Consider the following 23,377-nt stretch of genomic DNA (forward strand, 5'->3'; position numbering starts at 1 on the left):
TAAAGTGAGATCCTTACTTCATTCACAATATATTCAAGAGTTTAAACTTGTGTCATTAAGAAATAAATATTTTTTTATTATTATAACGACGGATTATTTATTTTTCTAATGGTTGGCAAAAAAGAGTATCTGTTTTTCTAATCATGAATAGAAAGAAAAGTCACTTAAACATTTGATAATAGTCCCTTTCCAAAAGTGATTGTCTGAATATGGGATAATGTATCTATGAACTTATCCATCTCGTCACTTAAACATTTGATAATAGTCCATTTCTCACACACAATTATTCGTTGAAATTTAATTTCATGAATGCCTATAAAGATTAAAAAATCCGTATACAATATACAGACAGAAATCTCGTAGAATGGTTTAGCATTTCAACTATCAATACTAGAATCGCAATTTTATAGTATGCCCTTTTCTTGTTTGACTCAACATATGGTCGGTAGAAAGATTCTTCTCATCGGTCACAAGAATCTTAATTTGCGAGTCCAGGGACGGAGCGAAGCCCCCATCTCGACTCGATAATCTTAATTTGTCATTTTCGTCTGTCCATAAAAATATGTTATAGTAATTTTTATTTTTGTCATTCATGTATTTACTATTTTTTAATTTGTGGGATCTTTTCTCTCACTAACTTTCTCTATATATATATATTTAATTTGTGGAACTCTTTCTTCACTCACTAAATAAATAACTCGTGTTTTTTAAAACTGTGTGTGAGACTTCGGGACCTATTTTCATGGACGAACGGAGGTAGTATAATATTTAGATTGTATTTTATATATTTTTTTTCAACCGACATTTTTGAGTTGTCTCTATTCGAGGACCAACATTAGGCATCTGCATTCCAATCTCCCATGTAGTTTCTCTCATCAAAGAAGATAGTGAATAACACTACATAGTCTCATTTCTCAACTATATAAACAGACACTCACCACACCAAATCCAACCACATTGTTTCAACTTCTGCTCAAAATCTACTACTTGCAACCAAAAATGGCAGACCAGATCCCACAAGCCCATGGCAGCAAGGAGACTCCTCAAGACCGCGGTTGTTTCGATTTTCTGACAAACAAGGAAGAGAAGAAAGTTGAGGATGTTGCAATGAAAGATGTCAATGCAGGCAAAGAGGAGAAGCACGCGCTCATGGATGAGCTTCGACGCGCTCACAGCCAATCGAGCTGCGTAAGTCTCACTAGATTCCACACATCCTTTCATTAACAATGTATATATCGTTTCCTACATGCATGCATTGTGTTTACAGTCTAGTGATGAAGAAGTGGAAGAGGGGGGAGAGAGGAAGAAGAAGAAGGGGTTGAAGGAGGAAATTAAGGATAAACTATCTGGCAAGAAAGAGGGAGAAGACGTCGTCATACCCATTGAAGAAGGAAAAGCTGGGACGGAGCAACCCGAGGAGAAGAAGGGGTTCCTAGATAAGGTGAAAGAGAAGCTCCCGGGGCAGCACAAGAAAGGCGATGAAGAATCTCAGACTGCTCCTCCTCCTGCAACAGAGCATTCCCCAGCAGGATGTGAGAATAAGGAGAAGAAGGGCATAATAGACAAGATCAAGGAAAAGTTACCGGGACACCATAAGAAGAGCGAAAACGAGGTCGAGAATTGAACCCGACAATGTAACCTGTTACTAGAGACCTCAAATCCTATTTGTTTTTCTGTATTTTTCTCTTCTGTCTTGTTAGTTTCCATTGTAAGTTGTTTTTCAGTTATTTATATTCTCTACTTTTCTACAGCTTTTGTGTTTTGAAACTGGGTCTTCTCTCAACATTATCTCATGATCCAAAGCATTTACATTTACAATAATTTACTGGTAATAAGCAGTTTCTTACACAATACTGTGTGACTATTGGCCTCAATCTAGGTGGGTATTCTTGTTTCCAACGTTAGATCAGCCAACAGGATCCCTATCTTGTCTATACTTGCAAAAAGGTTACTACAAGATAGATAATCGGATAAAAAAGACGTTTTCGTGTATGAATCTCTGTCACACGTAAATCAAGCCAATGAACCTAGTTAGGAACAACTCTGTCCTTTGTCAAAGGAACTTCCATTTTTGTCATCTACTTTCACCTACTCACTGCCTTGTTACAAGCTTTGTTGATTGGTGAATTATTTAATCCAATGTCAATTATTCTGACTCACACTCACGCGGAGACACGAACTAAAACTGTGAATTCTAGACTCCCAAACTTATTATCAACTAAGCAAATTAATTTTTTTAGTGTTTGTATACGTCTCCTGTTAGCCGTACTCACATGAAAAAAATAAAGGTTTATAACCTGGGATCAGATTGAGTATGTTTTGCAGAACTAGAAAAACCTTAAGAAATATCAGTAAACTAACCTGTGACCTTTGCTATGGCATCAATAAGCATTCCTTTCTATCTGTGTCTGCTTGCTATCTGTGCCAAATTCGCCCCTCAACTGGCCTATGACATGCCAAGGCCTATCTTCTTTCTTGGAGATTCCACAGCTGATGTTGGAACTAATAATCTTTTGCATGGAAGCAAGTTAACGGCCAACTTCCTCCCCAACGGTGTTGACTTCCCCCGCTCACAGCCGACTGGGAGGTTCAGCAATGGGTTCAACACCGCCGATGAACTTGGTTAGTAACCTGCCGCCCAGGTTTCACATTGAACAAAATACACCTACATCTGCTAACATTTGCCATGTTGTTGTGATCATAATGCCTTGCTCAGCCAAACTTTTCGGGTTGAAGAGAAGTCCACCGCCTTACCTGTTTCTGCTTACGCTAGGATCCCATCAGTTCAAAAGGCGTGTTCTCAGAGGTGCAAACTTTGCCTCGGGAGGGGCTGGAATTCTAGATAAAACTAACTCAGACAAGGTAAGACTGTTTTGAGGATTCGGTTATAACTTTGCAATCTCTGTCATTCAAGTAACGCATTCTAGCCAACTGAAAGGATCTTGTGATGTGTTTCACTGTCAACAGACTGTTATGCCATTATCGGAACAGATCAATCAGTTCACTTCACTGCACGGTAATTTTACTGCTATGATGGGAGCGCCTAAGACTGAAGCAATGCTCAATAAGTCTTTGTTCTTCATCAGTATTGGGAGCAATGATATCTTGAACTACTCACCAAGAGAAGATGGAACAGGAGATGCGTTTATTTCCCTTCTGATAGCAACATATTCCAAACACATCACAGTAAGAGCAGTCTTTCAGTTTCTCCCCCATTAAATCACACAAGTTTCCTTGTAAAAATCACTTCCCAGTAAGATCGATTTGATCAGTTATCATACCTTCTAGACGTTGTATGAAATGGGAGCAAGAAGATTTGGCATCATAAGTATTCCACCTGTGGGTTGCTGTCCGCATTCAAGACTGAAGCAGTTCAAGAAGAACGGATCCACTTCTTGCGACTCTACCATGAATGATCTGGCTCGGGCATTCCACTCAGCACTCAACACCCTTTTGCTTCATATCAGCTCGAAGCTTCTGGGAATGAAGTACTCTCTCGGAAACACATACCAAATGACTTATGATATTATCAATAGAAAATCCTTTGGTAAGAATTTATCAACACTTTACTATAGTTTAAAGCTAAAAAATTGAACGCGCGCATACCTTCAAGGAAAGGACTGGCTCTGGCTGTACTACTACTCTTTTGATTTCTTTGAATTGTTGTAGGATTTCATGACGTGGAATCAGCATGCTGCGGACATGGAAACTTAAACGCTCAAGGCCCTTGTAATTCAACAGCATTGAGTTGTCCTGACCGCCTGAAGTATTTGTTCTGGGACATGTACCACCCAACACAGGTAGCCTCCACTATGGAAGCTGTAGCACTTTATCTGGGGCCATTTTACGTATCACCAATTAGTTTTGGTCAACTGGCAGGGGATAATTAGCAATCCAGCATGAACTTTTGATTAGAGAACTGTATGAAAATAAGTAAAATTGACACAGAAATCATGTTTATGTGATGGAGGATTGCTTACTGCAATCTGAAAAAAAATCAGTTTCTAATGAGTGGAAACCTCTGACTGTACATGGATAGTAGAGCGAAACTTAAAACTGATAATGTGCAATCTCAATATGCGAATACATACTCAATGATCTAATCATTCGTGTTAGCTCAAATTTACATGGAGCTCTTACCAATGAAGTTTATATATGGCAATCATATTACACGAGGTGTATCTTTATGTACCATACAAGAAATATAATACCACCTTCAAGAACAAATGACAAATAAGTTGATTATTAATAGATGGGATGCACTCGAAAGGGATAGCTGTAGATATGAAACCTCCAATGCTAGGGCTCTTGTAGTTAAGCAGCATCACATCGTCCAGATTGCTACAAGTATTTGTTCTGGAAAATGTATAATTACCACCCTACACAGATCTCTCCAGTTGACGCACATTATACAGGGCCACTACCGATTAATTCTTTTCAACGGGCACAGGAAACTAGCAAAGCCGGCATGAATTCGTGATCAAAGAACTGCAAAAAAACAGTAGAATTGTATAAATATAAAAGGAACTGTCACAGATATAACGGCTGCATGCTTGTGGTAATAGTCAGGCATGCAGTACATTATTACAATCAATGTTGTGATACTGATCAGATTGAAGTAGTCTAAAAAGTTGCGATGAAGTTTATAAAATGGCAACTTACTTACAAATTGCTCTTCATGTGTTTGAAAGAACGATGACAGTTATCTGAGATCCAATCAACGACCATTATTTATTAACAAGAGCAAGCACAATCTCTTGATTCACCTTTGCCCTATATATAAACATGTAAAGGAACTCTCGTGAAACGTATCAAACTGTGTCCCATCTCAGCCACAGCTGATACATCACAATATGAAAACCATATAAGACTACGGCTGCTCGTTCCACACCTAATCTCGCATAGCACACTTTTCTTTTTTCGAATTGTTGATAAATTAGGCTGTTGATAAATTAGGCTGTCTCCCAGACCCATTTCAGGTAACCCAGAAGAGCATGACAATTGATTAGCAAAAGGGAGGCAGTTCGCTAACTTATTGTAGTACAAATAGTCCAACAACCGGAGAAATGGAAATTTGAAAGAAGTCTGTCTTACAGCTCAAAGAAATTTTCTGCTCTAGTACTCAGTCCTGTCAAGTGACATGAAGATTGAAGAAATGTTCGGTTTGGACCATAAGATGAGGAGTAAGTTGCAGCATGTAAAGAAGTCACTCAGATTTTGTTGAGCAGTTTCTGAAGATAGAAATGCCACCAAATTATTCAAATACATATTACAGTAACTGGACGTGCCAGTCACAACTGTAATAGGTAAAATCAAGTAAACTTGTGAGTAAGATTAGGCAGAAACGAGGCATGATCTCTTCAAATAACTTTTTAGAAAAACAAATGATAGATTCATGGCTCAGAATATTTTATTGGACCTACGTATGTAAGATTGAGAATTAAAAAACAGATACCAATGATTTAACAAAGAACAGCTGTAAGTTACCTGGCAATGTATAACACGATTCCTTTCACCGTTTCAATTTTGGGGATATTCCTGCAGATTAGCATCAGGTTATGGGGATATTCTTGTTTTCAACGTTAAATGAGGTAACCAATGGCACAATCTTGTCTATATTAGCACTGTTCATTGGTAACTAGATATTCCAAAACATTAACGTTTTCGTTTATGGAAATGGAGATCAATGTCACACAAACTTAAGCTACTATAATCAGTAACCAACATTTCGTCTTAACAGACATGAAATCCTATTATATAATTTGTTTTGTCTTCTATGGTCTGTTCTTCTATTTGTAGCTACATTCACTTATTATAAAGCACCAACTCTATTAAATTGTGAATTAATTCAAACACTCAAGCAAAGTCACCATCAGCTGAAACTTCAAACCGTGGACATCTTTAATTCCGCCCCAAAGAAATCATTCTTCGGTATTGTAGAAAAGTTTAACTCCTTAGGCCTCACCAAACATTTCAGCACAAAGGCCCCTATAAATACTGCCAAGAATCAGTCAGCAAGCATAGAAATAAGTTTTGGCACAAGTAAAGCAAGAAAAAATACGCCCTCATCCTGTTATGGCCACAATAAGCATGCCTCTGTTTTTGTCCCTGCTGATTATTTGTGCCAATTCCATGCTTCATTTGGCCGATGCCACCAATAAACCTGTGTTCATTCTTGGTGATTCAACAGCTGACGTTGGAACTAATAACTATATTGCAAGCACGTTAAAAGCCAATTTCCCCCACAATGGCGTTGACTTCCCCAAGCGCCAGGCAACTGGGAGGTTCAGCAATGGTTTCAACAGCGCTGACGAACTTGGTTAGTTCAAACGTAGATTACTATATCTCCCAAGGTTTTGCACCGAATAAATGCATGCACATCTGCTAACATGTCGTGTTATGTTAATGATGCCTGCCTCAGCAAAACTTTTCGAGTTGAAGATGAGCCCACCTCCTTTTCTGTATCTCCTTACGCTTGGATCTGGTTTCCAACAACACATCTGCAACGGTGTAAACTTTGCTTCTGGGGGTGCTGGACTCCTAGACATAACTAATAATAACAATGTAAGGCCCTGAACTTGCTCGATTGTGAGGATTCAGTTCTAATGTTGTAATCTTTGTCCTCTGATATTTTCTTTGCATGCCCCATTGCATTGCTTCCTCAACAGACAGTGCCCTTATCGGAACAGATCAATCAGTTCACTACAGTGCGCAATAACTTCACTGCCATGATAGGCGAACCTGCGACTGAAGTAATGCTCAATAAGTCTTTGTTCTTCATCAGTATCGGGAGCAATGACATTTTTGGTTATTTCAACAGAAGCGATGGGACACCTCCAGACAGCTTCATCACTATGATGCTATCAGCATATTCTCAGTACATCACAGTAAGTTTCTTGGTAAATCAGTCTCCAAAGATACAAAATCACCAATTATTTCACGCTATAACTGATTTCATTGGTGGTGGTCCTAGACGTTGTACGGACTTGGAGCAAGAAGATTAGGCATCATAAGCGTTCCACCAGTAGGTTGCTGTCCACTTTCAAGACTAATCCAATTGAACTCCACCGGCACCAACGGCTGCTTCCCTCCCATGAATGATTTTGCTCAGGCGTTCCACTTAGCCCTCGACGGCCTTCTACTCAACATCAGCTCACAGCTTCCAGAAATGAAGTACTCTCTTGGGAATACATTCAATATGACTCTTGATGTCATTAATATGCCATCAAACAATTGTGAGAAATCATCAAATTCTTGCCATAATTTAATGTTATAAATTTTAAAAACATGCATAAAAGGAAGCAAGGATTGAGGATAGAGATACTGTAACATCTTATGTTCTTCCTACTGTAGCACTATTCGGCACGGTGGATGGAGCATGCTGTGGGCATGGCACTTTGAGCGCTGAAGGCCCCTGCAACAGAACAGCAGCACTTTGTCCAGACCGCAACGAATATCTGTTCTGGGACATGTTCCACCCGACTCAGAAATCCTGTTACCTCGCTGCTCAAGAATTCTATAACGGCCCAACTTATGTTTCACCAATTAGCTTTAGTCAGTTGGCACAGGACAACTAGCTACATATCCAGCAAAGCAACAACAAGGGTGTTGATAATAAGTGCCATTGCCGAAGATGCCGTGATTATGTATGTGTTGTAGTTAATAATGTTCATGATTACTTCGAAACAATTTCCTGTAACTGGAGTATTATCTAATTCCAATAACTGTTGGAACAATATATATATTAAAACTTGATATGTATATCTTCACGAGCAAACAACACAATAAGTATAAATTAACAACAGATGGGAAAGAAAACAATCGAGGATGAATATAGATGACTAGAAACGCAGTCCAAGTCTACCGCAAGGCCATGAATACGATCATCGATCAATCAATCATCTCCGCGCATACCTAACAGCGTGCCGTCTCAGCCACAGCTGATACATCAACATGTTGAAAGCATCCATCGCCTGCGGCTCCTCGTTCCACACCAAATGCTTGCTCGCAGCCATAGCCATTTCTCTCATCTCCGCGATCTTCTCCTCGCTCACCTCCGATAAAATCTGTTTCAGCCGCCCGGCGCCGCGCACCGCCACCACCAGAGCCATGTCGGACCATCTCAAAACATCCATCAACGGCAAGTCCTGAATCGGACGGTCCACGATCACCACCGGCACGCAGCCGGACGCCATCGCATCAACGATCCCGGCCACCTCGCCGTGATATAGAAACAAACAGAATTTACTCTCTGTGAAGCTCTCCGATTGCGCAGGTTTCTCCTCGACCAGAAAATCGGAGTCCGATTTCAACTCGTTGACCAAATTCAGCTCCGTCTTCCCGTCCCACCGCAAGTACCCCAAAATCGAAGTCCTCGTCGAGTTCTCCGCCCTGTGGAAGAGCTCCAGCGGCGAGCCGCCGGGAGGAGGCAGCGTGATGTCCTTGTGCGGGATGAAATAGCCGGAAACGACGGGGAAAACCGAAATTTGGATGGAATTCTTCTTCAGCTCGAGGATATTCCGGTCGGAAGAGTAGTCGATTCCGGCGGGCGAGACGAAGAAGTGATCGGCGCCGAGGGTTCGGTTCCAGTAGGGGAGGTCGGTGCGGAGCTCCCTGACGACGCGCCCCATGGAGCGCGTGGAGGTGTCGGGGGAGAATGGGACGAAGAAGAGGTGCGCTTCGTCGGGGTTTTGGGTGACGAAGGGGCTGCGGAGGAGGGAATTGTAGAAGAGAGAGGCCGGGGCGGCGGGAAAATCGAAAGGGGCGTAAGGGGTGCAGATGAAGATTCTGAGAGTTGTCAGCATGTTTTGGTAGCTCTGGGGGAGTGTGGTTGGGGAGAGGTAGGGGGATGGTGCGGCGGCGGAGCGAGCTATGAAGAGGCCGGCGATGAAGAGAGAGATCATTGCGGCCGCCGCTGCCATTGGAGGTGCTGAATCAAAGCGAGGTCCGACTTTTCTCTCAGCTGATTTTGTTTTATTTTTAGATATTTTCTCAGCGAATATTTGCGTTCGCAACTCTCAATCAAACTGTCAAACGTGGAAATTCTCGTCACTTTTTTATTTAATTTTTTTTATCATTCAATCATCATTAGTGTGATTTTTTTTTTTTAGAATATCATTAGTGTGATTATAATTTCAAATCACATAGTAATGAGTAGTATCCATCTAGTCATCTTCATCTTGCTTTTAAATAATTAAAATTGTATTGTCCAACTCAACACCGCAATCAAATTGCCTTGTCAAATATAGCTGCTTTTTATCCACTGCAAACTTTATTCTATAATCAAATAAGATATGATGATCCTTTTGGGAGTTATCAATAAATAATTTATTATTCTCTCCAAAAAAAAATATTATACAACATATACCTAATTTTTGTATAAAATTTTCGGTCTACCAGTCTAAAAAAGTTTCAATCCGATTTGGATGGAAAATTCGAAAACATGTAAGAATAACGCAAGATCGAATTATTAATTTAATGATAGAGTAGTTAATATTTATTAAGGCTCAAATTCAAATTCATTGATTTTTAAATTTAATATTGTCATTTCTAAAATTCTAATAATAGTAACAAGATTTGGTTTTAAATCCACCTATTTCAAATCTTGAAGTCGATGGACGATGGCGCAAATTAACAACTGATGTTTAGTTTTCATTTCTAATCCTACATTTTAATTGTTAGTATTATTTTTTGAAATCAAACAAAACGATCAAAACTATTTTCTCTTTTTTGAAAGGTAAATAAAGTACTCTAAAAAGGAAATAAAACTATTTTGGTGTGAAGGCTCAACTTAATTAGGGTCTAAAGCCAATAAATGAAATAAAAGATCCAAAACCACAATTTACGAAATGCTCAACCCAATTAGAGCCTAAAGCCAATACATGAAATGAAAAGACACACTACCTAAAAGCAAATACATAGACCCATTACCAACAAATTACACAAGTAAGATATAAAAAACAATACACCCACTACCACAAAAGTACAACAAAGGCTCAACTCAATTAGGATATAAAATTAATGCATAAATATTAATATAAAATTAGACAAGTTAGGATATAAAATTAATGCATAAATATTAATATAAAATTAGACAAGGATCGCACGAACGCAGACCCCAATACTACAAATTAAGCCCCATTACCACAAATTACACAATTAGATTATAAAAATCAATACATCTAGTACAACAAAGGCCCAACCAATTAGATTATAAAAATCAATACATCTAGTACAACAAAGGCCCAACCCAATTATGATATAAAACCAATACATGAAATGAAATAAAATAAGGGTTATTAGCACCTAAATACACCAACTTTGAGGGTAGTTTGGTTTTGCACATAAACTTTGAAAGGTGCAAAAAAATACATGAACTTTAATGTTTGTAAATTTTTTATCACAAATTCAAATATAAGATATTCGAACTCCATAAAAATCTTACGATTTACGAGTTTAGAGATGTATTATACGATATCTTTTAGAGGTGTCCAATACGATGTCACAAATTCAATTTATTCTCAAATTAAAGCTAACGTGACAAATCGAAATATCAACGTGTATTCATCGGACATTTTAAAAAATGACACCGTATAGGACATCTCTAAAAGATATCGTATAGGACATCTCTAAATTCGTAAATCGTAAGATTTTTATGGAGTTTGAATATCTAATATTTGAATTTGTGATAAAATTGCTACAACATTAAAGTTCAAGTATTTTTTTACACCTTTCAAAGTTCATCATGTGCAAAACCAAACTATCGCCAAAATTAGTGTATTTAGGCGCCAATAACCCATAAAATAAAGTAAATATTAATATAAAATTAGGTAGGGGCCGCGCGAACGCAGGCCCCCGCTGCCACAAATTACGACGTAGGCTCGACCATTATGGCCGACCTTAAGCGGGCGCCCTTCCGAAGTGCAATGGAAGTCGGCAACTTAGGCCATGGGTCTTATTGATCGCCCATAGACCCCGTCCAGGTAAGTAAGGTTTTCATATTAATTTTCTCCATTTATGTCTCCTTTTCCCTCACTAAACTACCCATGACATCACGATGTGGGATAGCTCTCCATCCATCACTTATAATAATGAAGTGCACCAACCAATTAATAAATCAAGGCATATATAAGTTCAAAATGCATTATTATTGTAGGAAACAAAATAGTGAAAATTTCATGGATAGGCTTCGATGACAGCAAATATGGAGCCAATATGCTTGACAGTGTAGCGACTGAATCCAGCGCCTTTGATCACAAAATCCCATTCTTCAATAGTCCTCTCTTTCCCTTTGTCTGTGTGGGCCATCATCACCATGTCCAGCGCCAGCCTGGCGTCGCTGTATTTGTCCTCTTCTCCGTCGACGATCACCGCCTCCGCGATGATCACCTTCCCCGTCTCCTTCGGAATTGCCTCTCGACAATTCCGAAGGATCTGCACACACTCATCGTCGCTCCAATCATGCAGCACCCACTATCACATACACGTTACTCACTATTACTATGCAACAATGGTAAACACAAAAAAATTACCTAATTTTATTTCGGATGAAATTCCTTATCCCACAATTTACTGTGTTATATTATTAATTTCACTATTTTATTGCTATTTATATAAAATAAAAAAATATTAATATTAAAGAAATTCTAATTAATACTAGTATTTATTATTAAAAATATATACCCTAACTTTGAGATAATTATCTTAAAAAATAGTTATTAATTCAAAAATTGGAAAAACTAACCTAATCTCCTCCTACATGCAAATAAATAAAATGATAAAAATAATTTCTTCCTCCGTCTCTTAAAAATATACACATTTTACCAATTTAGGTCGTCTCATAAAATATGTAATTTTTATTTTTGAACAATACTTCACTATAATTTTTTTACTTTTCATTCCCATTTTCATAAAATGGGACTCATTTTTTACTCGTAATATACTTTTTCTAATATTTCTTAAAATTCATATTACCCACACTACCGCATGTTTTTTAGAGACGAATAGTGTATATTATTATAATAGTGAGTATAACTTTCTCTCTTTTATCTCACAAAAGCTTCACAAATAAACAAATGAAAAGCATATACCATGATGAAAGCCGCATCCGCCTTCGGAACTTGCTTGAACATGTCCCCGCCCACATGCTCCACACCTTCCACCCGCTCCGCCGCGGCGACGACGTGCGGGAGATCGAAGTTGATCCCCCGGATCCCCGGACGCGCCGCCACGACGGAGCGGAGCGCGGTGCCGTCGCCGCCGCCAACATCCACCAAGGAACCAATCCCTTCGAACGCCTCGCCGTAGCGCTCGAGGATCTCGCCCGCCGCCCGGCGCGCGTGGCTCGCCATCGCGTCGTTGATCAGCTTGCTGTGGCCCGGGTCCCGCGACGCGAACTCCCACACGTCCCGGCCGTGGGCGGCCTCGAACGCCGAGCCCCCGCCCACCGAGGCGCGCGAGCTCAGCGCGTGCCACGGGGCGAGCATCACGGGGCTGCTCTCCATGAGCACGAACGAAGCGAGACTGTTGTTATTCAGCCTCGCTTCGTCGTCTCCTCGCAGGAGCAACCGCGAGAGCGGGGTTTGCGCGTATTGGCCCGTGGCGGCGCGCAGCTCGAAGAAGCCGCGGTGGATCAAATACCGCATGATGCGGCGGAGGGCCGGGGCCGAGCAGGCGACGGCGGAGGCGAGGTCGGGAAGCGACATCGCGCCGCCGTGGGCCTCCAAGGCGTCGGCGATGCGGAGCTCGATCGCGCACTTGACCACCGCCATCGGAGTGAAGCCGAATACGTATTGCCATATGTCGACCTCAGCCTTCTCTCGCGCGTTGGCTTCTTTCATTGATTTAATAGCTTCCATTTTTCGAATTGAAGGAGATTTTGTGGCTTCGGACATGAACACAACGCAGACATATATTAGATATATAATGCTGACAATATAAGTAAGTAACGTGATACATGATGATGATTAATGATTAATGTTTCTTGTGTTTTTAACCATATAGTATAGTATTGTATCGTATCCCTTCGTCCTTATATAGGCAACCGACTACTATAAGTAAAAAAAAGATGGTAGCTAACCAAAATAAATAATTAACACTAATTTTAGAGGAAATGTTACAATAGTTTTATACATGCGTGAGTACATTTCCTTTTTAAAATGCACACTTGGTAGTTGGTACAATAGTGGGACATATTTTTATTTTATAATAATAATTAAATTAATAGTGAGACACGGACAATGAAACATAGAGTCTGGAATCCTATGTCTTATGAATAAACTTCACTCGCGTCATGGTCTTTTGTCCCATAATTATTGTGTCTCATCGTATTTCACTTTTAATCTGTTATAATTTTTAATCGTATTTTTTTGATTTATTGCATTTTAGTATGACTTAAGATAATTAATTAGGGTTCACTCATTTTTGTATATATATTTAAATGAATGAATGATTATTAGGGTTAATTGCTCCAAAGTTAGGGTACTATTTTTAACATTTTCAAATTTCAGTGATTAATAGTATTAATTAGAGTTCATTATATTAATAATATTAATTGTGGTACAGAGGATTACATCCGAAACAAATCGCCCTATGTGGCGGACTTCATATGGATTTTAATGAGGTGAATAGCCTCTAGAATTTTATCTAGAGCATAAGTATATATGTCTTCAAGAAGAAGAATAATCTTCTGCAGTATTATGTATTATTTGGCTATTTTATGAGTCAATAACTTGGCAATAATTAATCTTAAGGAATGACAACGACACTCTCTAATTTGACTAATTCTGGCCTGGTTTTTATATTTGAATTAAACATTTATTTATTGGTAAGTTGAAAATTTGTTGTTATTCCAAAATTTTCCGTCCTCATTTATAAATAGCTACGAATACTAGCAGTTTTTATTTTATTTTTTTGATTTGGGGGAGTTGGGGAGGGGGAGCAGTGGGGTTTGAATCCGGGACCTCACTGTTCACACACAGAAGGTCGTATCGCTTGGTGTCCCCTTGAGTACGGCGGTTTTTATTTTATAAACCACTAGTGAATTTTGGCAGGGAAATACTTTACATATTATAAGTTATAAGTAAATGTATGAATTTAAAAGATAAAATTTTATAATTTAATTTGGTAGTATTATGTAAAAACGACTTGTATAAAAAATGGGAGAGAGTATTATGTTTTGCTATTATATAGTATTAATTATTAATTAATACTATATTGATTAATAATTAATACTATAGATTTGTTATTTATTTAAATATTAAGGTCCGCAGTACAAGGACATAAATGATGCGGTAGATTATCTCATTCCCTACTAATTATCGAGATGCGTACCGTTTCCAAAAAAAAAAACCGAGAAGGGCCAAAATTATTATAAGTGGTGTTTATTTTACATTTACAATCATTATTATGTGTGTTGGCATAATTATTTGTAAGTGGTATTTATTTTACAATAATTATTATATAGATATTGTTACTATTAAAATATTGGTAAGAAATATGTAGGTCCACAAACATCACTTCCCACTCTCAGTTAGAATAATATTCATGCATATTATATTATATTTAGAGGAAAATATCATTTTGATATTTTCTTATATACACGCATTAATTGAGAACTCTAGAAAGATACATATTCTCCATTAAACAAATCCAAACCAAATTAATTGAGGGGCTTGGGTATCCAAAGTTTTAACACATTTCTAGATCAATAAAAATTGAATCGTTGGATGTATTTTTTTCAACTCACCATTAATTATCCACCAAAGTAAACAAGTTACTGTTAATTGTTAAAATAAGTTGATTTGAAGTTGTATAAAACCCTCGAAACTGGTCAAAACTATATTCACTAGAAGCCACATGTTAAATTTGCAAAGTTTTTAGTAAAAGCAAACATGTGGAGAGTGTGAATCAATATTAATTAGTCCCACATCGGTTGTTTAGGAAAGTTCATTTGTGGGAGAAGCAAAATAAAAGGAAAGCAAGTTGAGAAGCAAAATTCATCTTTGCGCTTGGGGCAATGACGCAGCTAGTGAGGTTCTAACCGAGGCGCGTCTATTGCTGGTTGAAAACTATTTCCAAACCCCCTCTTCGGCCCAGGCTTGACTTGGGCCGTCGAGAATTTCTGGAAGGGCTCCCTTTTTGGGTTAGGCCCTACAATTCTAAGTCTATATTGTTAGCTTTAACTTTACTTATATTATTATTATTTTATTCATTAATTTTATAATTGAGTATCATATATATACTGCATAAAAAATTGAATCGAAAAATTAAAAATTTTAGAAGTCATAAACAACCAATTCCCACGTAATTAAAATTGCTAAAAGTAAATCTCTGCAGTTAAGAGAGATTAATTTCCAATCCCCACGTAACTAAAATTGTAAGTAAGCTTCGCAATTAAGAAAAATTGCTAAAAGTAAATCTATGCAATTAAGAGAGATTAATCTCCAATCCCCACGTGACTAAAATTGTAAAAAGTAAATTTTGCAATTAAAATCATAACTCGTACGTGGATATGGTTGAAAACTTTCTTTCCCGATAGCTTTTATTACTCACACCACGATTGGTTGTTGGATCGTTTTAGTTGTTGTCCGTCTAAATAGATATGTTAGTTTTTTTTTTTTTTTTATGTTTGTCTACCCGATTTATCCGTACAAGGGTTTGAGTACCCCTTTGATCTTTAATTATATTTATTTTAACTTGAAAAAAAAAAGTAGATCTCTGCAATTAAGTGAAATTAATTTAATTTCGAAAAGGTCGGGATAGTTAGTCTTTAATCCTACAAATCAAACAGGAAACAGCCAATTCCCATGTGATTAAAATTGCTAAAAGTAAACATATGCAATTAAGAGGTGGTAGCCAATGACGAGACGCCACGTCAGCAGCAGGCGCACAAGCTTCGGTTTTGTCAAACATCTCATCTCTTTTCCCATCACCACTTCACCAGCATTTGCTCTTCACTCTAATCTCTACCTCTGCAAATTTTAGGTTCTAGAAAGAAAATCACTGCCAAATTCGAAACAATCAACCTGAAATTCGTAAATTATGCTTTTCTCTTCCGTAATCACGTCGACTCCCCATGTTTGCTTGCCGAAGGTCACTCGTCCTGCGCTCCGCCGCACAATTCGATGCTCCGCCGCATCGGTTTCACCTGGATTTGATCTCAAGACGTATTGGACGTCTCTAATTAAAGAAATCGATCAGAAGCTCGACGAGGCGATTCCTGTGAAGTACCCGCAGCAGATCTATGAGGCAATGCGCTATTCAGTTTTGGCGAAGGGAGCTAAGAGAGCACCGCCGGTTATGTGCGTCGCCGCTTGTGAGATTTTCGGTGGTAACCGCCTCGCCGCCTTCCCCACCGCCTGCGCTCTTGAAATGGTATGTTTTTGTATAATATTGATGCGAATTTTCTGCTTTTCATATTTGCATTTTTTTCTTCAATCTCTTGTTCAAGTCTTCTATGTTCTCAGATTCTGAATCAGCTAATGCTACTTACGAGCTGTAGTTAGAAACTTTTAGCTATAAAAAGTATTTGTAGCTATACAGGAATCTATCAAGGATTATAATAACATTTTCTAGTTTGAAATTTCTACAAATTGTAAAATTGTTAGGTTTATATCGTTCTAATTTAGAAATCAATACTGCCTTATGCTTATTGGGGCATCTTTGTTGACTTAAATCACATGTTAAGATTGTATGATGTGCAACTTAGGTTGGCCATCACTGTCATTGTGTCTTGAATATTTTTTTTATATAAATTAGAGCAAGTCCATAAACTAGGAGATGTGAGGATAGGTACCTTGAATCAAACAGACTGCAGATGGGAACATAATTGATTATTGTTTTTCATTGTTGGATAGTATATCTTAAGATGAGTTGATGGTTTGCTTCAACGGAATGATATATTATAAGTTTATAACCATGAATTCCACCCTTTAAATCTTGAAATTAGGACTCTGCAGTCTGCACAATTTCATTATGTATTGCATTTCTTCTGGTGTCAATGTCAGTTTTACTGTCTGGAATTCATACCATCATTCTCATATGATCTAAGTTTCAATCTCTGACCCTTTTATTTTTACTATTAATCTACACTTCTACAGTTACATTTTCTACGTCCAACTTTGCTTGAACTAGGCAATCTAAAGAAATTTACCGCTGAAACAAATGAATGATCACATTCAAGGTTAGACCAGTTTCATATGCTGGCAACCATCCCACTTCCCTTTTCTCATCGAGCTGCATCACTCAAGCTATTGGTTAATTTTGTTTGTAATCTCTTATTTCTTACCATATGCGCCTTTGAACAATAGGTCCATTCTGCTTCATTAATACACGATGACTTGCCGTGCATGGATGATGATCCATCTAGAAGAGGCCAGCCCTCGAACCACACAGTGTTCGGTGTGGATATGGCAATATTAGCAGGGGATGCATTGTTCCCTCTCGGCTTCCGTCATATTGTTTCCCAGACCCCCACGGATCTTGTCCCTCACACCCGCCTCCTCCGAGTGATTGCTGAGATAGCAAGGGCGGTGGGGTCCACCGGTATGGCTGCTGGTCAGTTTCTCGACCTTGAGGGTGGGCCCAATGCAGTTGATCTCGTACAAGAAAAGAAGTTTGGCGAAATGGGCCAGTGCTCTGCTGTCTGTGGAGGCCTACTCGCCGGTGCTTCAGATGATGAGATTGAGCACCTGAGAAAATACGGCCGGGCTGTAGGTATTTTGTATGAGGTGGTGGATGACATCCGGGAAACGAAACTGCAGCCGGAGGAGAAGGATAAGAGCAAGAGCAAGGGTAAAAGTTATGTATCCGTGTATGGAGTTGAGAAAGCGATGGAGGTGGCTGAGGATTTAAGATCCCAAGCAAAGAAAGAGTTGGAGAGGTTAGAGAAATATGGCGACAAGGTTCTACCATTATATAGCTTCGTTGATTATGCTGCTGATAGGTATTTTGGCTTTGAAGAATTAGTTTAATCAGCTTCTGATTGATTTTTGCTTGAACCTGTTATAAAAAATATGCCTATGGCACTTGTTTGTATTGATGTATTTCTATAATGATATTATAGCAGCAGTTTTAGTAGAGCAAGTTATTTAAAACCCTATGGGAAATCTTGATCGATTAAACTCATTTATGGAGTTTCTTTGTGTATATATTTGCTGTGATGCCAGTATATTTCTGTCTGTAAATATAAAGATTGATGTATTTGAGTTTAAGCTTTGATAAACTGGAAAAGTGGGATGAAGAAATACTAGGGAATAAAGATAGGTGATATGAAGATGAGATATATGTTTCTCTATTATTCTTAATCTTAGTGAATCCTAACTAATAATCTTCTAAAATTACAAAGATAATCAGGATTGAATACTTTAATTTTTTTGGTTTCATTTTAGCTTAATTTAGAGGTTCTACTGTGATTACTTTGATTATAAATTTACTATCATAACTTTGATTTTTGGTTTCATTTTACCCGTTATAAGATTATTAATATATAATGTTGGTGAGATCATAAGATTTATATAAGGACCTTCTGAAAATTTATAATTTAAGTAGTTTTTATAAATTATTAATTTATATAGTGGGCCGAAGTTGGGACTTCTGTTCTGGGCCCATGCAAAGCCCACCTTCAATGATAGGAAGTAAAAATACAGCCCAATAGATCCATTTTGTTTTCGAAGTCTAATCTTATTTGGGCCTCCTCACATATTACCTAGATTTTAAAAATTCACCTTAGTTTTGTATTGACGTATCATATATTGAACAAATATTATGGCTGAGTATTTTACAAATCGTTTCACTATATAATTATTATTCAAATTATATATTTGAGTTGGTGATAGGTAGTGGTAAAGGAGATTATTTTTTTCAAACCCAGAGATCATACAACTTAATACGGAGGTTTATTCATGTGTTAGTATTTTTTAGATAAAATAGTAAAAATACATTCTAAACCGAAGAGAAAAAATGTTTTATTTAATAAGTAACATTAAAGTTGGCATTTATATATATCCTGAATAAAAAATAGTAAAATATAAGATCAAGATGCATATTAATTGAAAAGCATTTTAATATTTCCTCGTACACATGTGTTGTTTATAATATTCCCATTGCTCCATAGTGTTGACATTTTGCAGTTAGGAACATTTTATTTATTTATTTTGGACTGACTTCTCTCAACTTGTTCATTAATATAAAACACTAATTAAAATCATTATCGAAGATAGACACGATACTGCACGTACTTGATTTTTGCCATTCTACGCAAATTACTATGATCTATATATATCAAATGTAACAGTTTCCTTTTTTGAGTTGAAATGTAATGTTTCTTGGTCTGAATAATTGCCTATAATAGTCAAGAATAATTAGGTTTTTCAGATGGATAGATCCACATGTTTCACATATAGTAGTACACTTATTCAAACAAATTTTTTGGATCGAAAAACCGTAAATAAAAAGAACTATTCAAACATATAAATCATGCTTGTAGTTAGTCAAATTTTCAAAGATTTTACTACACAATATTTTTTAAAAAAATAGTTAACCGTTGGCCAGTAACATTATTATTAGCATAATTTATTTTTTGTAACCACACCATTTGAGATCACTATATTTCTCACACGTTCAAAACAAATTGAAGGTAAATTTTCGACTTCACAAGCAGTCAAAGTTAAGTAATTGGTGGTGATTCTTTATGATTTTTTTTTTTTTGAAATTAACTAAGGTGTTGTTTATACTCCCTCCGTCCCGCGAGTCTTGACACGTTTTCCTTTTTGGGCCGTCCCACGAATCTTGACACGTTTCCTTTTTTGGCAATAGTTATTACCTTCTCTCTCCTACTTTATCACCTTTATTATATTCTCTCTCCTACTTTATCACTTTTATTACCTTCTCTCTCATACTTTATCAATTTTATACTTTATTAATTACACACTTAAAACACTAATCTACAACTCCTTAATTCTCGTGCCGAACCCAAACGTGTCAAGACTCGCGGGACGGAGGGAGTACTTAGGTGCATTTGCTTTGAGGCATAAGAAAATGATCAAAGTTTCATTTACCATCTTATACCTTGTTTGCTTTTACATAATAAAAAATTCAGACATGTGGTATAATTTTGATGAGGAGTAAAATATGCACCAGCCCAGCCCGAAACATTCAGTGCTGACCTAGGAGCAGTGAGAACAAGTCAGTTTAGAGGCTCCACGGGAAGACCATGTAATAAAGCTGTCAAGAACATGATCATACTAACCCTGCGACAGCATGAGCGCAGCGCTGCATTTGGGGAAGAGCTGAATCCAAAGTGACAGAGCTGAATCCAAAATGGCAGGGCTGACATCGACCGGGCTGAGGAGCAACATCTTTTACGAGGAATGAAGGGCAGGGAGCAGGGTTGTCTCTAGGCAGGCTTAATTTTACCGTTTTGCCCCTGTTTATCTTTATAAATAGAACCATCGCACTCCCATGTAACTTACGTGATATTCAAGACTACAATCTTTGTTTTCCTTGCTAATTGCTCTCAACTTTCACTCCAACGCACAACAGGTAAATCTTCTCCAAAGCTACCCAAATCCGAACTCATCAAATTTTATACCACCTTATAAGGAGTGAATAAATATATTATCATTCAAAATAAACAAGATAAATAAAATCTGATCCTCACTTTAAGTGATAAATTTATACTTTATTATAACTCTCTATTTGGAGGGATAAAAAGCAAATACATCATTGTTATAAGCATATGCATAATGCAATGTGTAGGGTTAATTCGGTGGAGCCAAGATTTCAATTAAATTTAATTAATTGAATTTAATTAAATTCGGACGTGCGATATAACATTTATGAATTCAAAATACAGCCTATATATCGTGAGACAAACTTCTCAAAAGAGTTGACGATGTTGTAAATATATGTCTAGATTCAATTCATCTGAATCCATGTCCAGGTTCGTTGAATGTATATCAATCCCTCCATCCTTGTCGAGTTGTTAGACATAAATATGCAAATAATTCATTACTACAAAAGAAATTTCATTTATAAGTTTCAAACTCAACAAAAGTTTAACAATTCACATGCAATGAGATCTAGCTACGTATTTTCCAACTCGAGAAATTTCATAATTGTACTACGATATGTTTAAAATTAATATCGAGAACATACACACTTATTTTTTCAGACTAAAGACGAACGATATTATCAATTCCAATCAAATTGCACAGTAATTGAACGTTAAAACGGGAGTCCAATCTTCAAATCGTTACATTTTGAAATATATATAATATAAAACTAGCATGTTCATGAGTGGCTTTATTAACTTTCCGACTATGCATGACAAAACTCAAAAACATAATTCTTGGCATGGGAACACTTTTTTTTTTTTTTTTTTTTAATTTGAACTTTTTAAGAAAATGAACTTGCAATTAAAATGCGACCACAATATAACTCAAATTAAATTAGATAGACAGACAATATATTACAAAAAAAGAAAGTAGGTAAATGGTATAAGCATTATGTATATGGTGGTAAACCATATTTGATCATGCATGAAAATAGCTGCAACAATAAAACCGAACCACGTAACTTATATATGTTGACACTTTAGGAAATTTTATATATATTTCCATTTAATATTTTAATATTCTTGTGAACAGTAATCTTGCATATGATTTGATCAATAATAAAATAAAATTGTTGGATCATTAATTAATTAAGTTGAGACGTAAAAGAAAAGGAAAGAAGAAAGATGAAAATTCACACTTATGCATGAATCACGTTGTTGTTCATGAGCTAAATTGGTGTGCTTCTCATTTTGTGATTTGTCAATGAGTCTAAATTAGCTTTATGGTTGGTGTAAAATTAAAGAATCCTAGCTATGTCAACTTGTGAAATACTAGCATTTACTAAATACTAGTAGCTGTCTAGATAAAAATTCAACAATAAAAATTGTTAATACATGCATGTTTGAATATTGATTAGTAGATAATTTATTATTTAGGGTTGCGATAAATAAAAGATAAGGACAAGAGAAAGGAAACCTTCCACTTAAGTAAATTTATCACCCGATCCATCGGGCTATATACAAAGCCTAGTTTCTTTTAATAATAATAATAATAATAATAATAATAATAATAATAATATTATTATTATTATTATTATTATTATTATTATTATTATTATTATTATATAACAAAACATAATACATGTTGCACGATTGGCACTTTTGTTTGTTCATTGTACTTGCCGATGAATCATATCTGCCTACACATGTACGGGTGTGTTGAAGCAATTATTTCTATCCCACATCGACTTGGTAATGATCTTATCTCTGGTAGTAATTCTTTTAATAAGGAGATAATGGGCCCGATTCTAAGATGGCATTCAAGCGAGCCGAGCCCAAGTTCAAAGAGAACTTTTGTTTGTTTATGTTGTAGTTGTCGATGGGTCATACCGATCTACACGAGCAAGAGCGTGTTAAAGTCACCATTTCTATCCCACATCAACTTGAGCTAATAATCTCTTGCAATAAATGCATCAGAGTTTCTCTTAGTTCTGCCCATATTGATAGTATAACCAAATTTGATTTTAATGAAATCGTATTAAATACTACACACATTTGCCAATATATTACGTATTCTATCCGTTCCAATTCAATTGGTCACATTTTCTTATTTAAATGTTTCAATTCAATAAGTTAATTCCTAAAATAAAAGAATCAATATATAACAAACACCATCATTCAACTCACTATTATTTACACAAAAAGTATGATTGAAATTCACAAATAATTATCTGTTTTTTTATCATTAAAAAATATCTTCATTTTATCTTCTATTTTTTGTCGATAAATATACTCTCAAAAAAGTTATTTTTTATCTCTCCGATTTTATTATAAATCATTCGTTCTTTAACATGTGTGCTCAAACTTTGTGGCCTACTAAATTAAAACAGAAGGAGTATATATATATAGGGAGAGGTTCAAATAAGAACCACTAAATAAAATTAGAACAGAGAACCATTTTAAACCATTCGATCATCAAGATCTACGGTGGATGCATCATCTTGGTGGATGAATGCAGATCCAGGGTTCGAATCCTGAAGGGAGCAAAAAATTTATTATTTTCGGATGCATTAAATTTAATAGCGAATGCATTAATTTATATAGTAGATGCATTGATTTTAATGGTTCTTATGTTCTCACGATAAGTGTGGTTCTCACTATAATCGCGCCATATATATATATATATATATATAAAAATTAATAATTGAATTTGTTTTTAAATAGAGGCGATCTGGTGAAGGTAGAAACGAGAGTGGCGTATTGTAGTGAAGAGCAGCATCAAGTCGCCTTGCTGTCAGCGATGATTTCCCACGTTCAATGTCC

At 36.7% G+C, this 23,377-nt stretch overlaps 7 protein-coding genes and 2 non-coding genes across 9 annotated transcripts; 5 read left to right on the top strand and 4 right to left on the bottom strand.

Annotated features, from left to right (window-relative positions):
• The first annotated feature begins 787 nt into the window (after positions 1-787).
• On the top strand, positions 788-1,750 carry LOC131020883 (phosphoprotein ECPP44-like). The gene is made up of 2 exons (XM_057949929.1): positions 788-1,188; positions 1,268-1,750. Exons 1-2 carry the CDS (start codon positions 1,000-1,002, stop codon positions 1,622-1,624), a joined length of 546 nt encoding a protein of 181 aa, XP_057805912.1. The 5' UTR covers positions 788-999; the 3' UTR covers positions 1,625-1,750.
• Positions 1,751-2,118: 368 nt separating this feature from the next.
• On the top strand, positions 2,119-3,890 carry LOC131023643 (GDSL esterase/lipase At5g55050-like). The gene is made up of 5 exons (XM_057953189.1): positions 2,119-2,622; positions 2,717-2,862; positions 2,968-3,186; positions 3,289-3,547; positions 3,670-3,890. The coding sequence occupies exons 1-5, from the start codon at positions 2,376-2,378 to the stop codon at positions 3,888-3,890; spliced, it is 1,092 nt and encodes a 363-aa protein (XP_057809172.1). The 5' UTR covers positions 2,119-2,375.
• A 1,991-nt stretch (positions 3,891-5,881) lies between these two features.
• Positions 5,882-7,758, top strand: LOC131020881 (GDSL esterase/lipase At5g55050-like). The gene is made up of 5 exons (XM_057949927.1): positions 5,882-6,319; positions 6,422-6,564; positions 6,669-6,887; positions 6,974-7,235; positions 7,354-7,758. The coding sequence occupies exons 1-5, from the start codon at positions 6,076-6,078 to the stop codon at positions 7,575-7,577; spliced, it is 1,092 nt and encodes a 363-aa protein (XP_057805910.1). The 5' UTR covers positions 5,882-6,075; the 3' UTR covers positions 7,578-7,758.
• LOC131020882 (probable glycosyltransferase At3g07620) lies at positions 7,726-9,201 on the bottom strand. The gene has a single exon (XM_057949928.1). The coding sequence runs from the start codon at positions 8,919-8,921 to the stop codon at positions 7,899-7,901; it is 1,023 nt and encodes a 340-aa protein (XP_057805911.1). The 5' UTR covers positions 8,922-9,201; the 3' UTR covers positions 7,726-7,898.
• Positions 9,202-10,829: 1,628 nt separating this feature from the next.
• Positions 10,830-10,990, bottom strand: LOC131024022 (U1 spliceosomal RNA). Its single transcript, XR_009101618.1, has one exon. It is a non-coding gene; the product is annotated as a U1 spliceosomal RNA (small nuclear RNA).
• Positions 10,991-11,128: 138 nt separating this feature from the next.
• On the bottom strand, positions 11,129-13,055 carry LOC131020885 (acetylserotonin O-methyltransferase-like). Its single transcript, XM_057949930.1, has 2 exons — positions 12,090-13,055; positions 11,129-11,472 (listed from the first exon to the last, which is right to left on the bottom strand). The coding sequence occupies exons 1-2, from the start codon at positions 12,891-12,893 to the stop codon at positions 11,176-11,178; spliced, it is 1,101 nt and encodes a 366-aa protein (XP_057805913.1). The 5' UTR covers positions 12,894-13,055; the 3' UTR covers positions 11,129-11,175.
• A 1,943-nt stretch (positions 13,056-14,998) lies between these two features.
• On the top strand, positions 14,999-15,150 carry LOC131024057 (U4 spliceosomal RNA). Its single transcript, XR_009101651.1, has one exon. It is a non-coding gene; the product is annotated as a U4 spliceosomal RNA (small nuclear RNA).
• Positions 15,018-15,946, bottom strand: LOC131023644 (uncharacterized). The gene is made up of 2 exons (XM_057953190.1): positions 15,941-15,946; positions 15,018-15,150 (listed from the first exon to the last, which is right to left on the bottom strand). The coding sequence occupies exons 1-2, from the start codon at positions 15,944-15,946 to the stop codon at positions 15,052-15,054; spliced, it is 105 nt and encodes a 34-aa protein (XP_057809173.1). The 3' UTR covers positions 15,018-15,051.
• On the top strand, positions 15,773-18,149 carry LOC131020886 (heterodimeric geranylgeranyl pyrophosphate synthase small subunit, chloroplastic). Its single transcript, XM_057949931.1, has 2 exons — positions 15,773-16,374; positions 17,310-18,149. Exons 1-2 carry the CDS (start codon positions 16,042-16,044, stop codon positions 17,970-17,972), a joined length of 996 nt encoding a protein of 331 aa, XP_057805914.1. The 5' UTR covers positions 15,773-16,041; the 3' UTR covers positions 17,973-18,149.
• Positions 18,150-23,377: the final 5,228 nt, after the last annotated feature.

This window comes from Salvia miltiorrhiza, chromosome 4 (genome assembly GCF_028751815.1).
Source record: "Salvia miltiorrhiza cultivar Shanhuang (shh) chromosome 4, IMPLAD_Smil_shh, whole genome shotgun sequence".
Classification (NCBI taxonomy): domain Eukaryota; kingdom Viridiplantae; phylum Streptophyta; class Magnoliopsida; order Lamiales; family Lamiaceae; genus Salvia; species Salvia miltiorrhiza.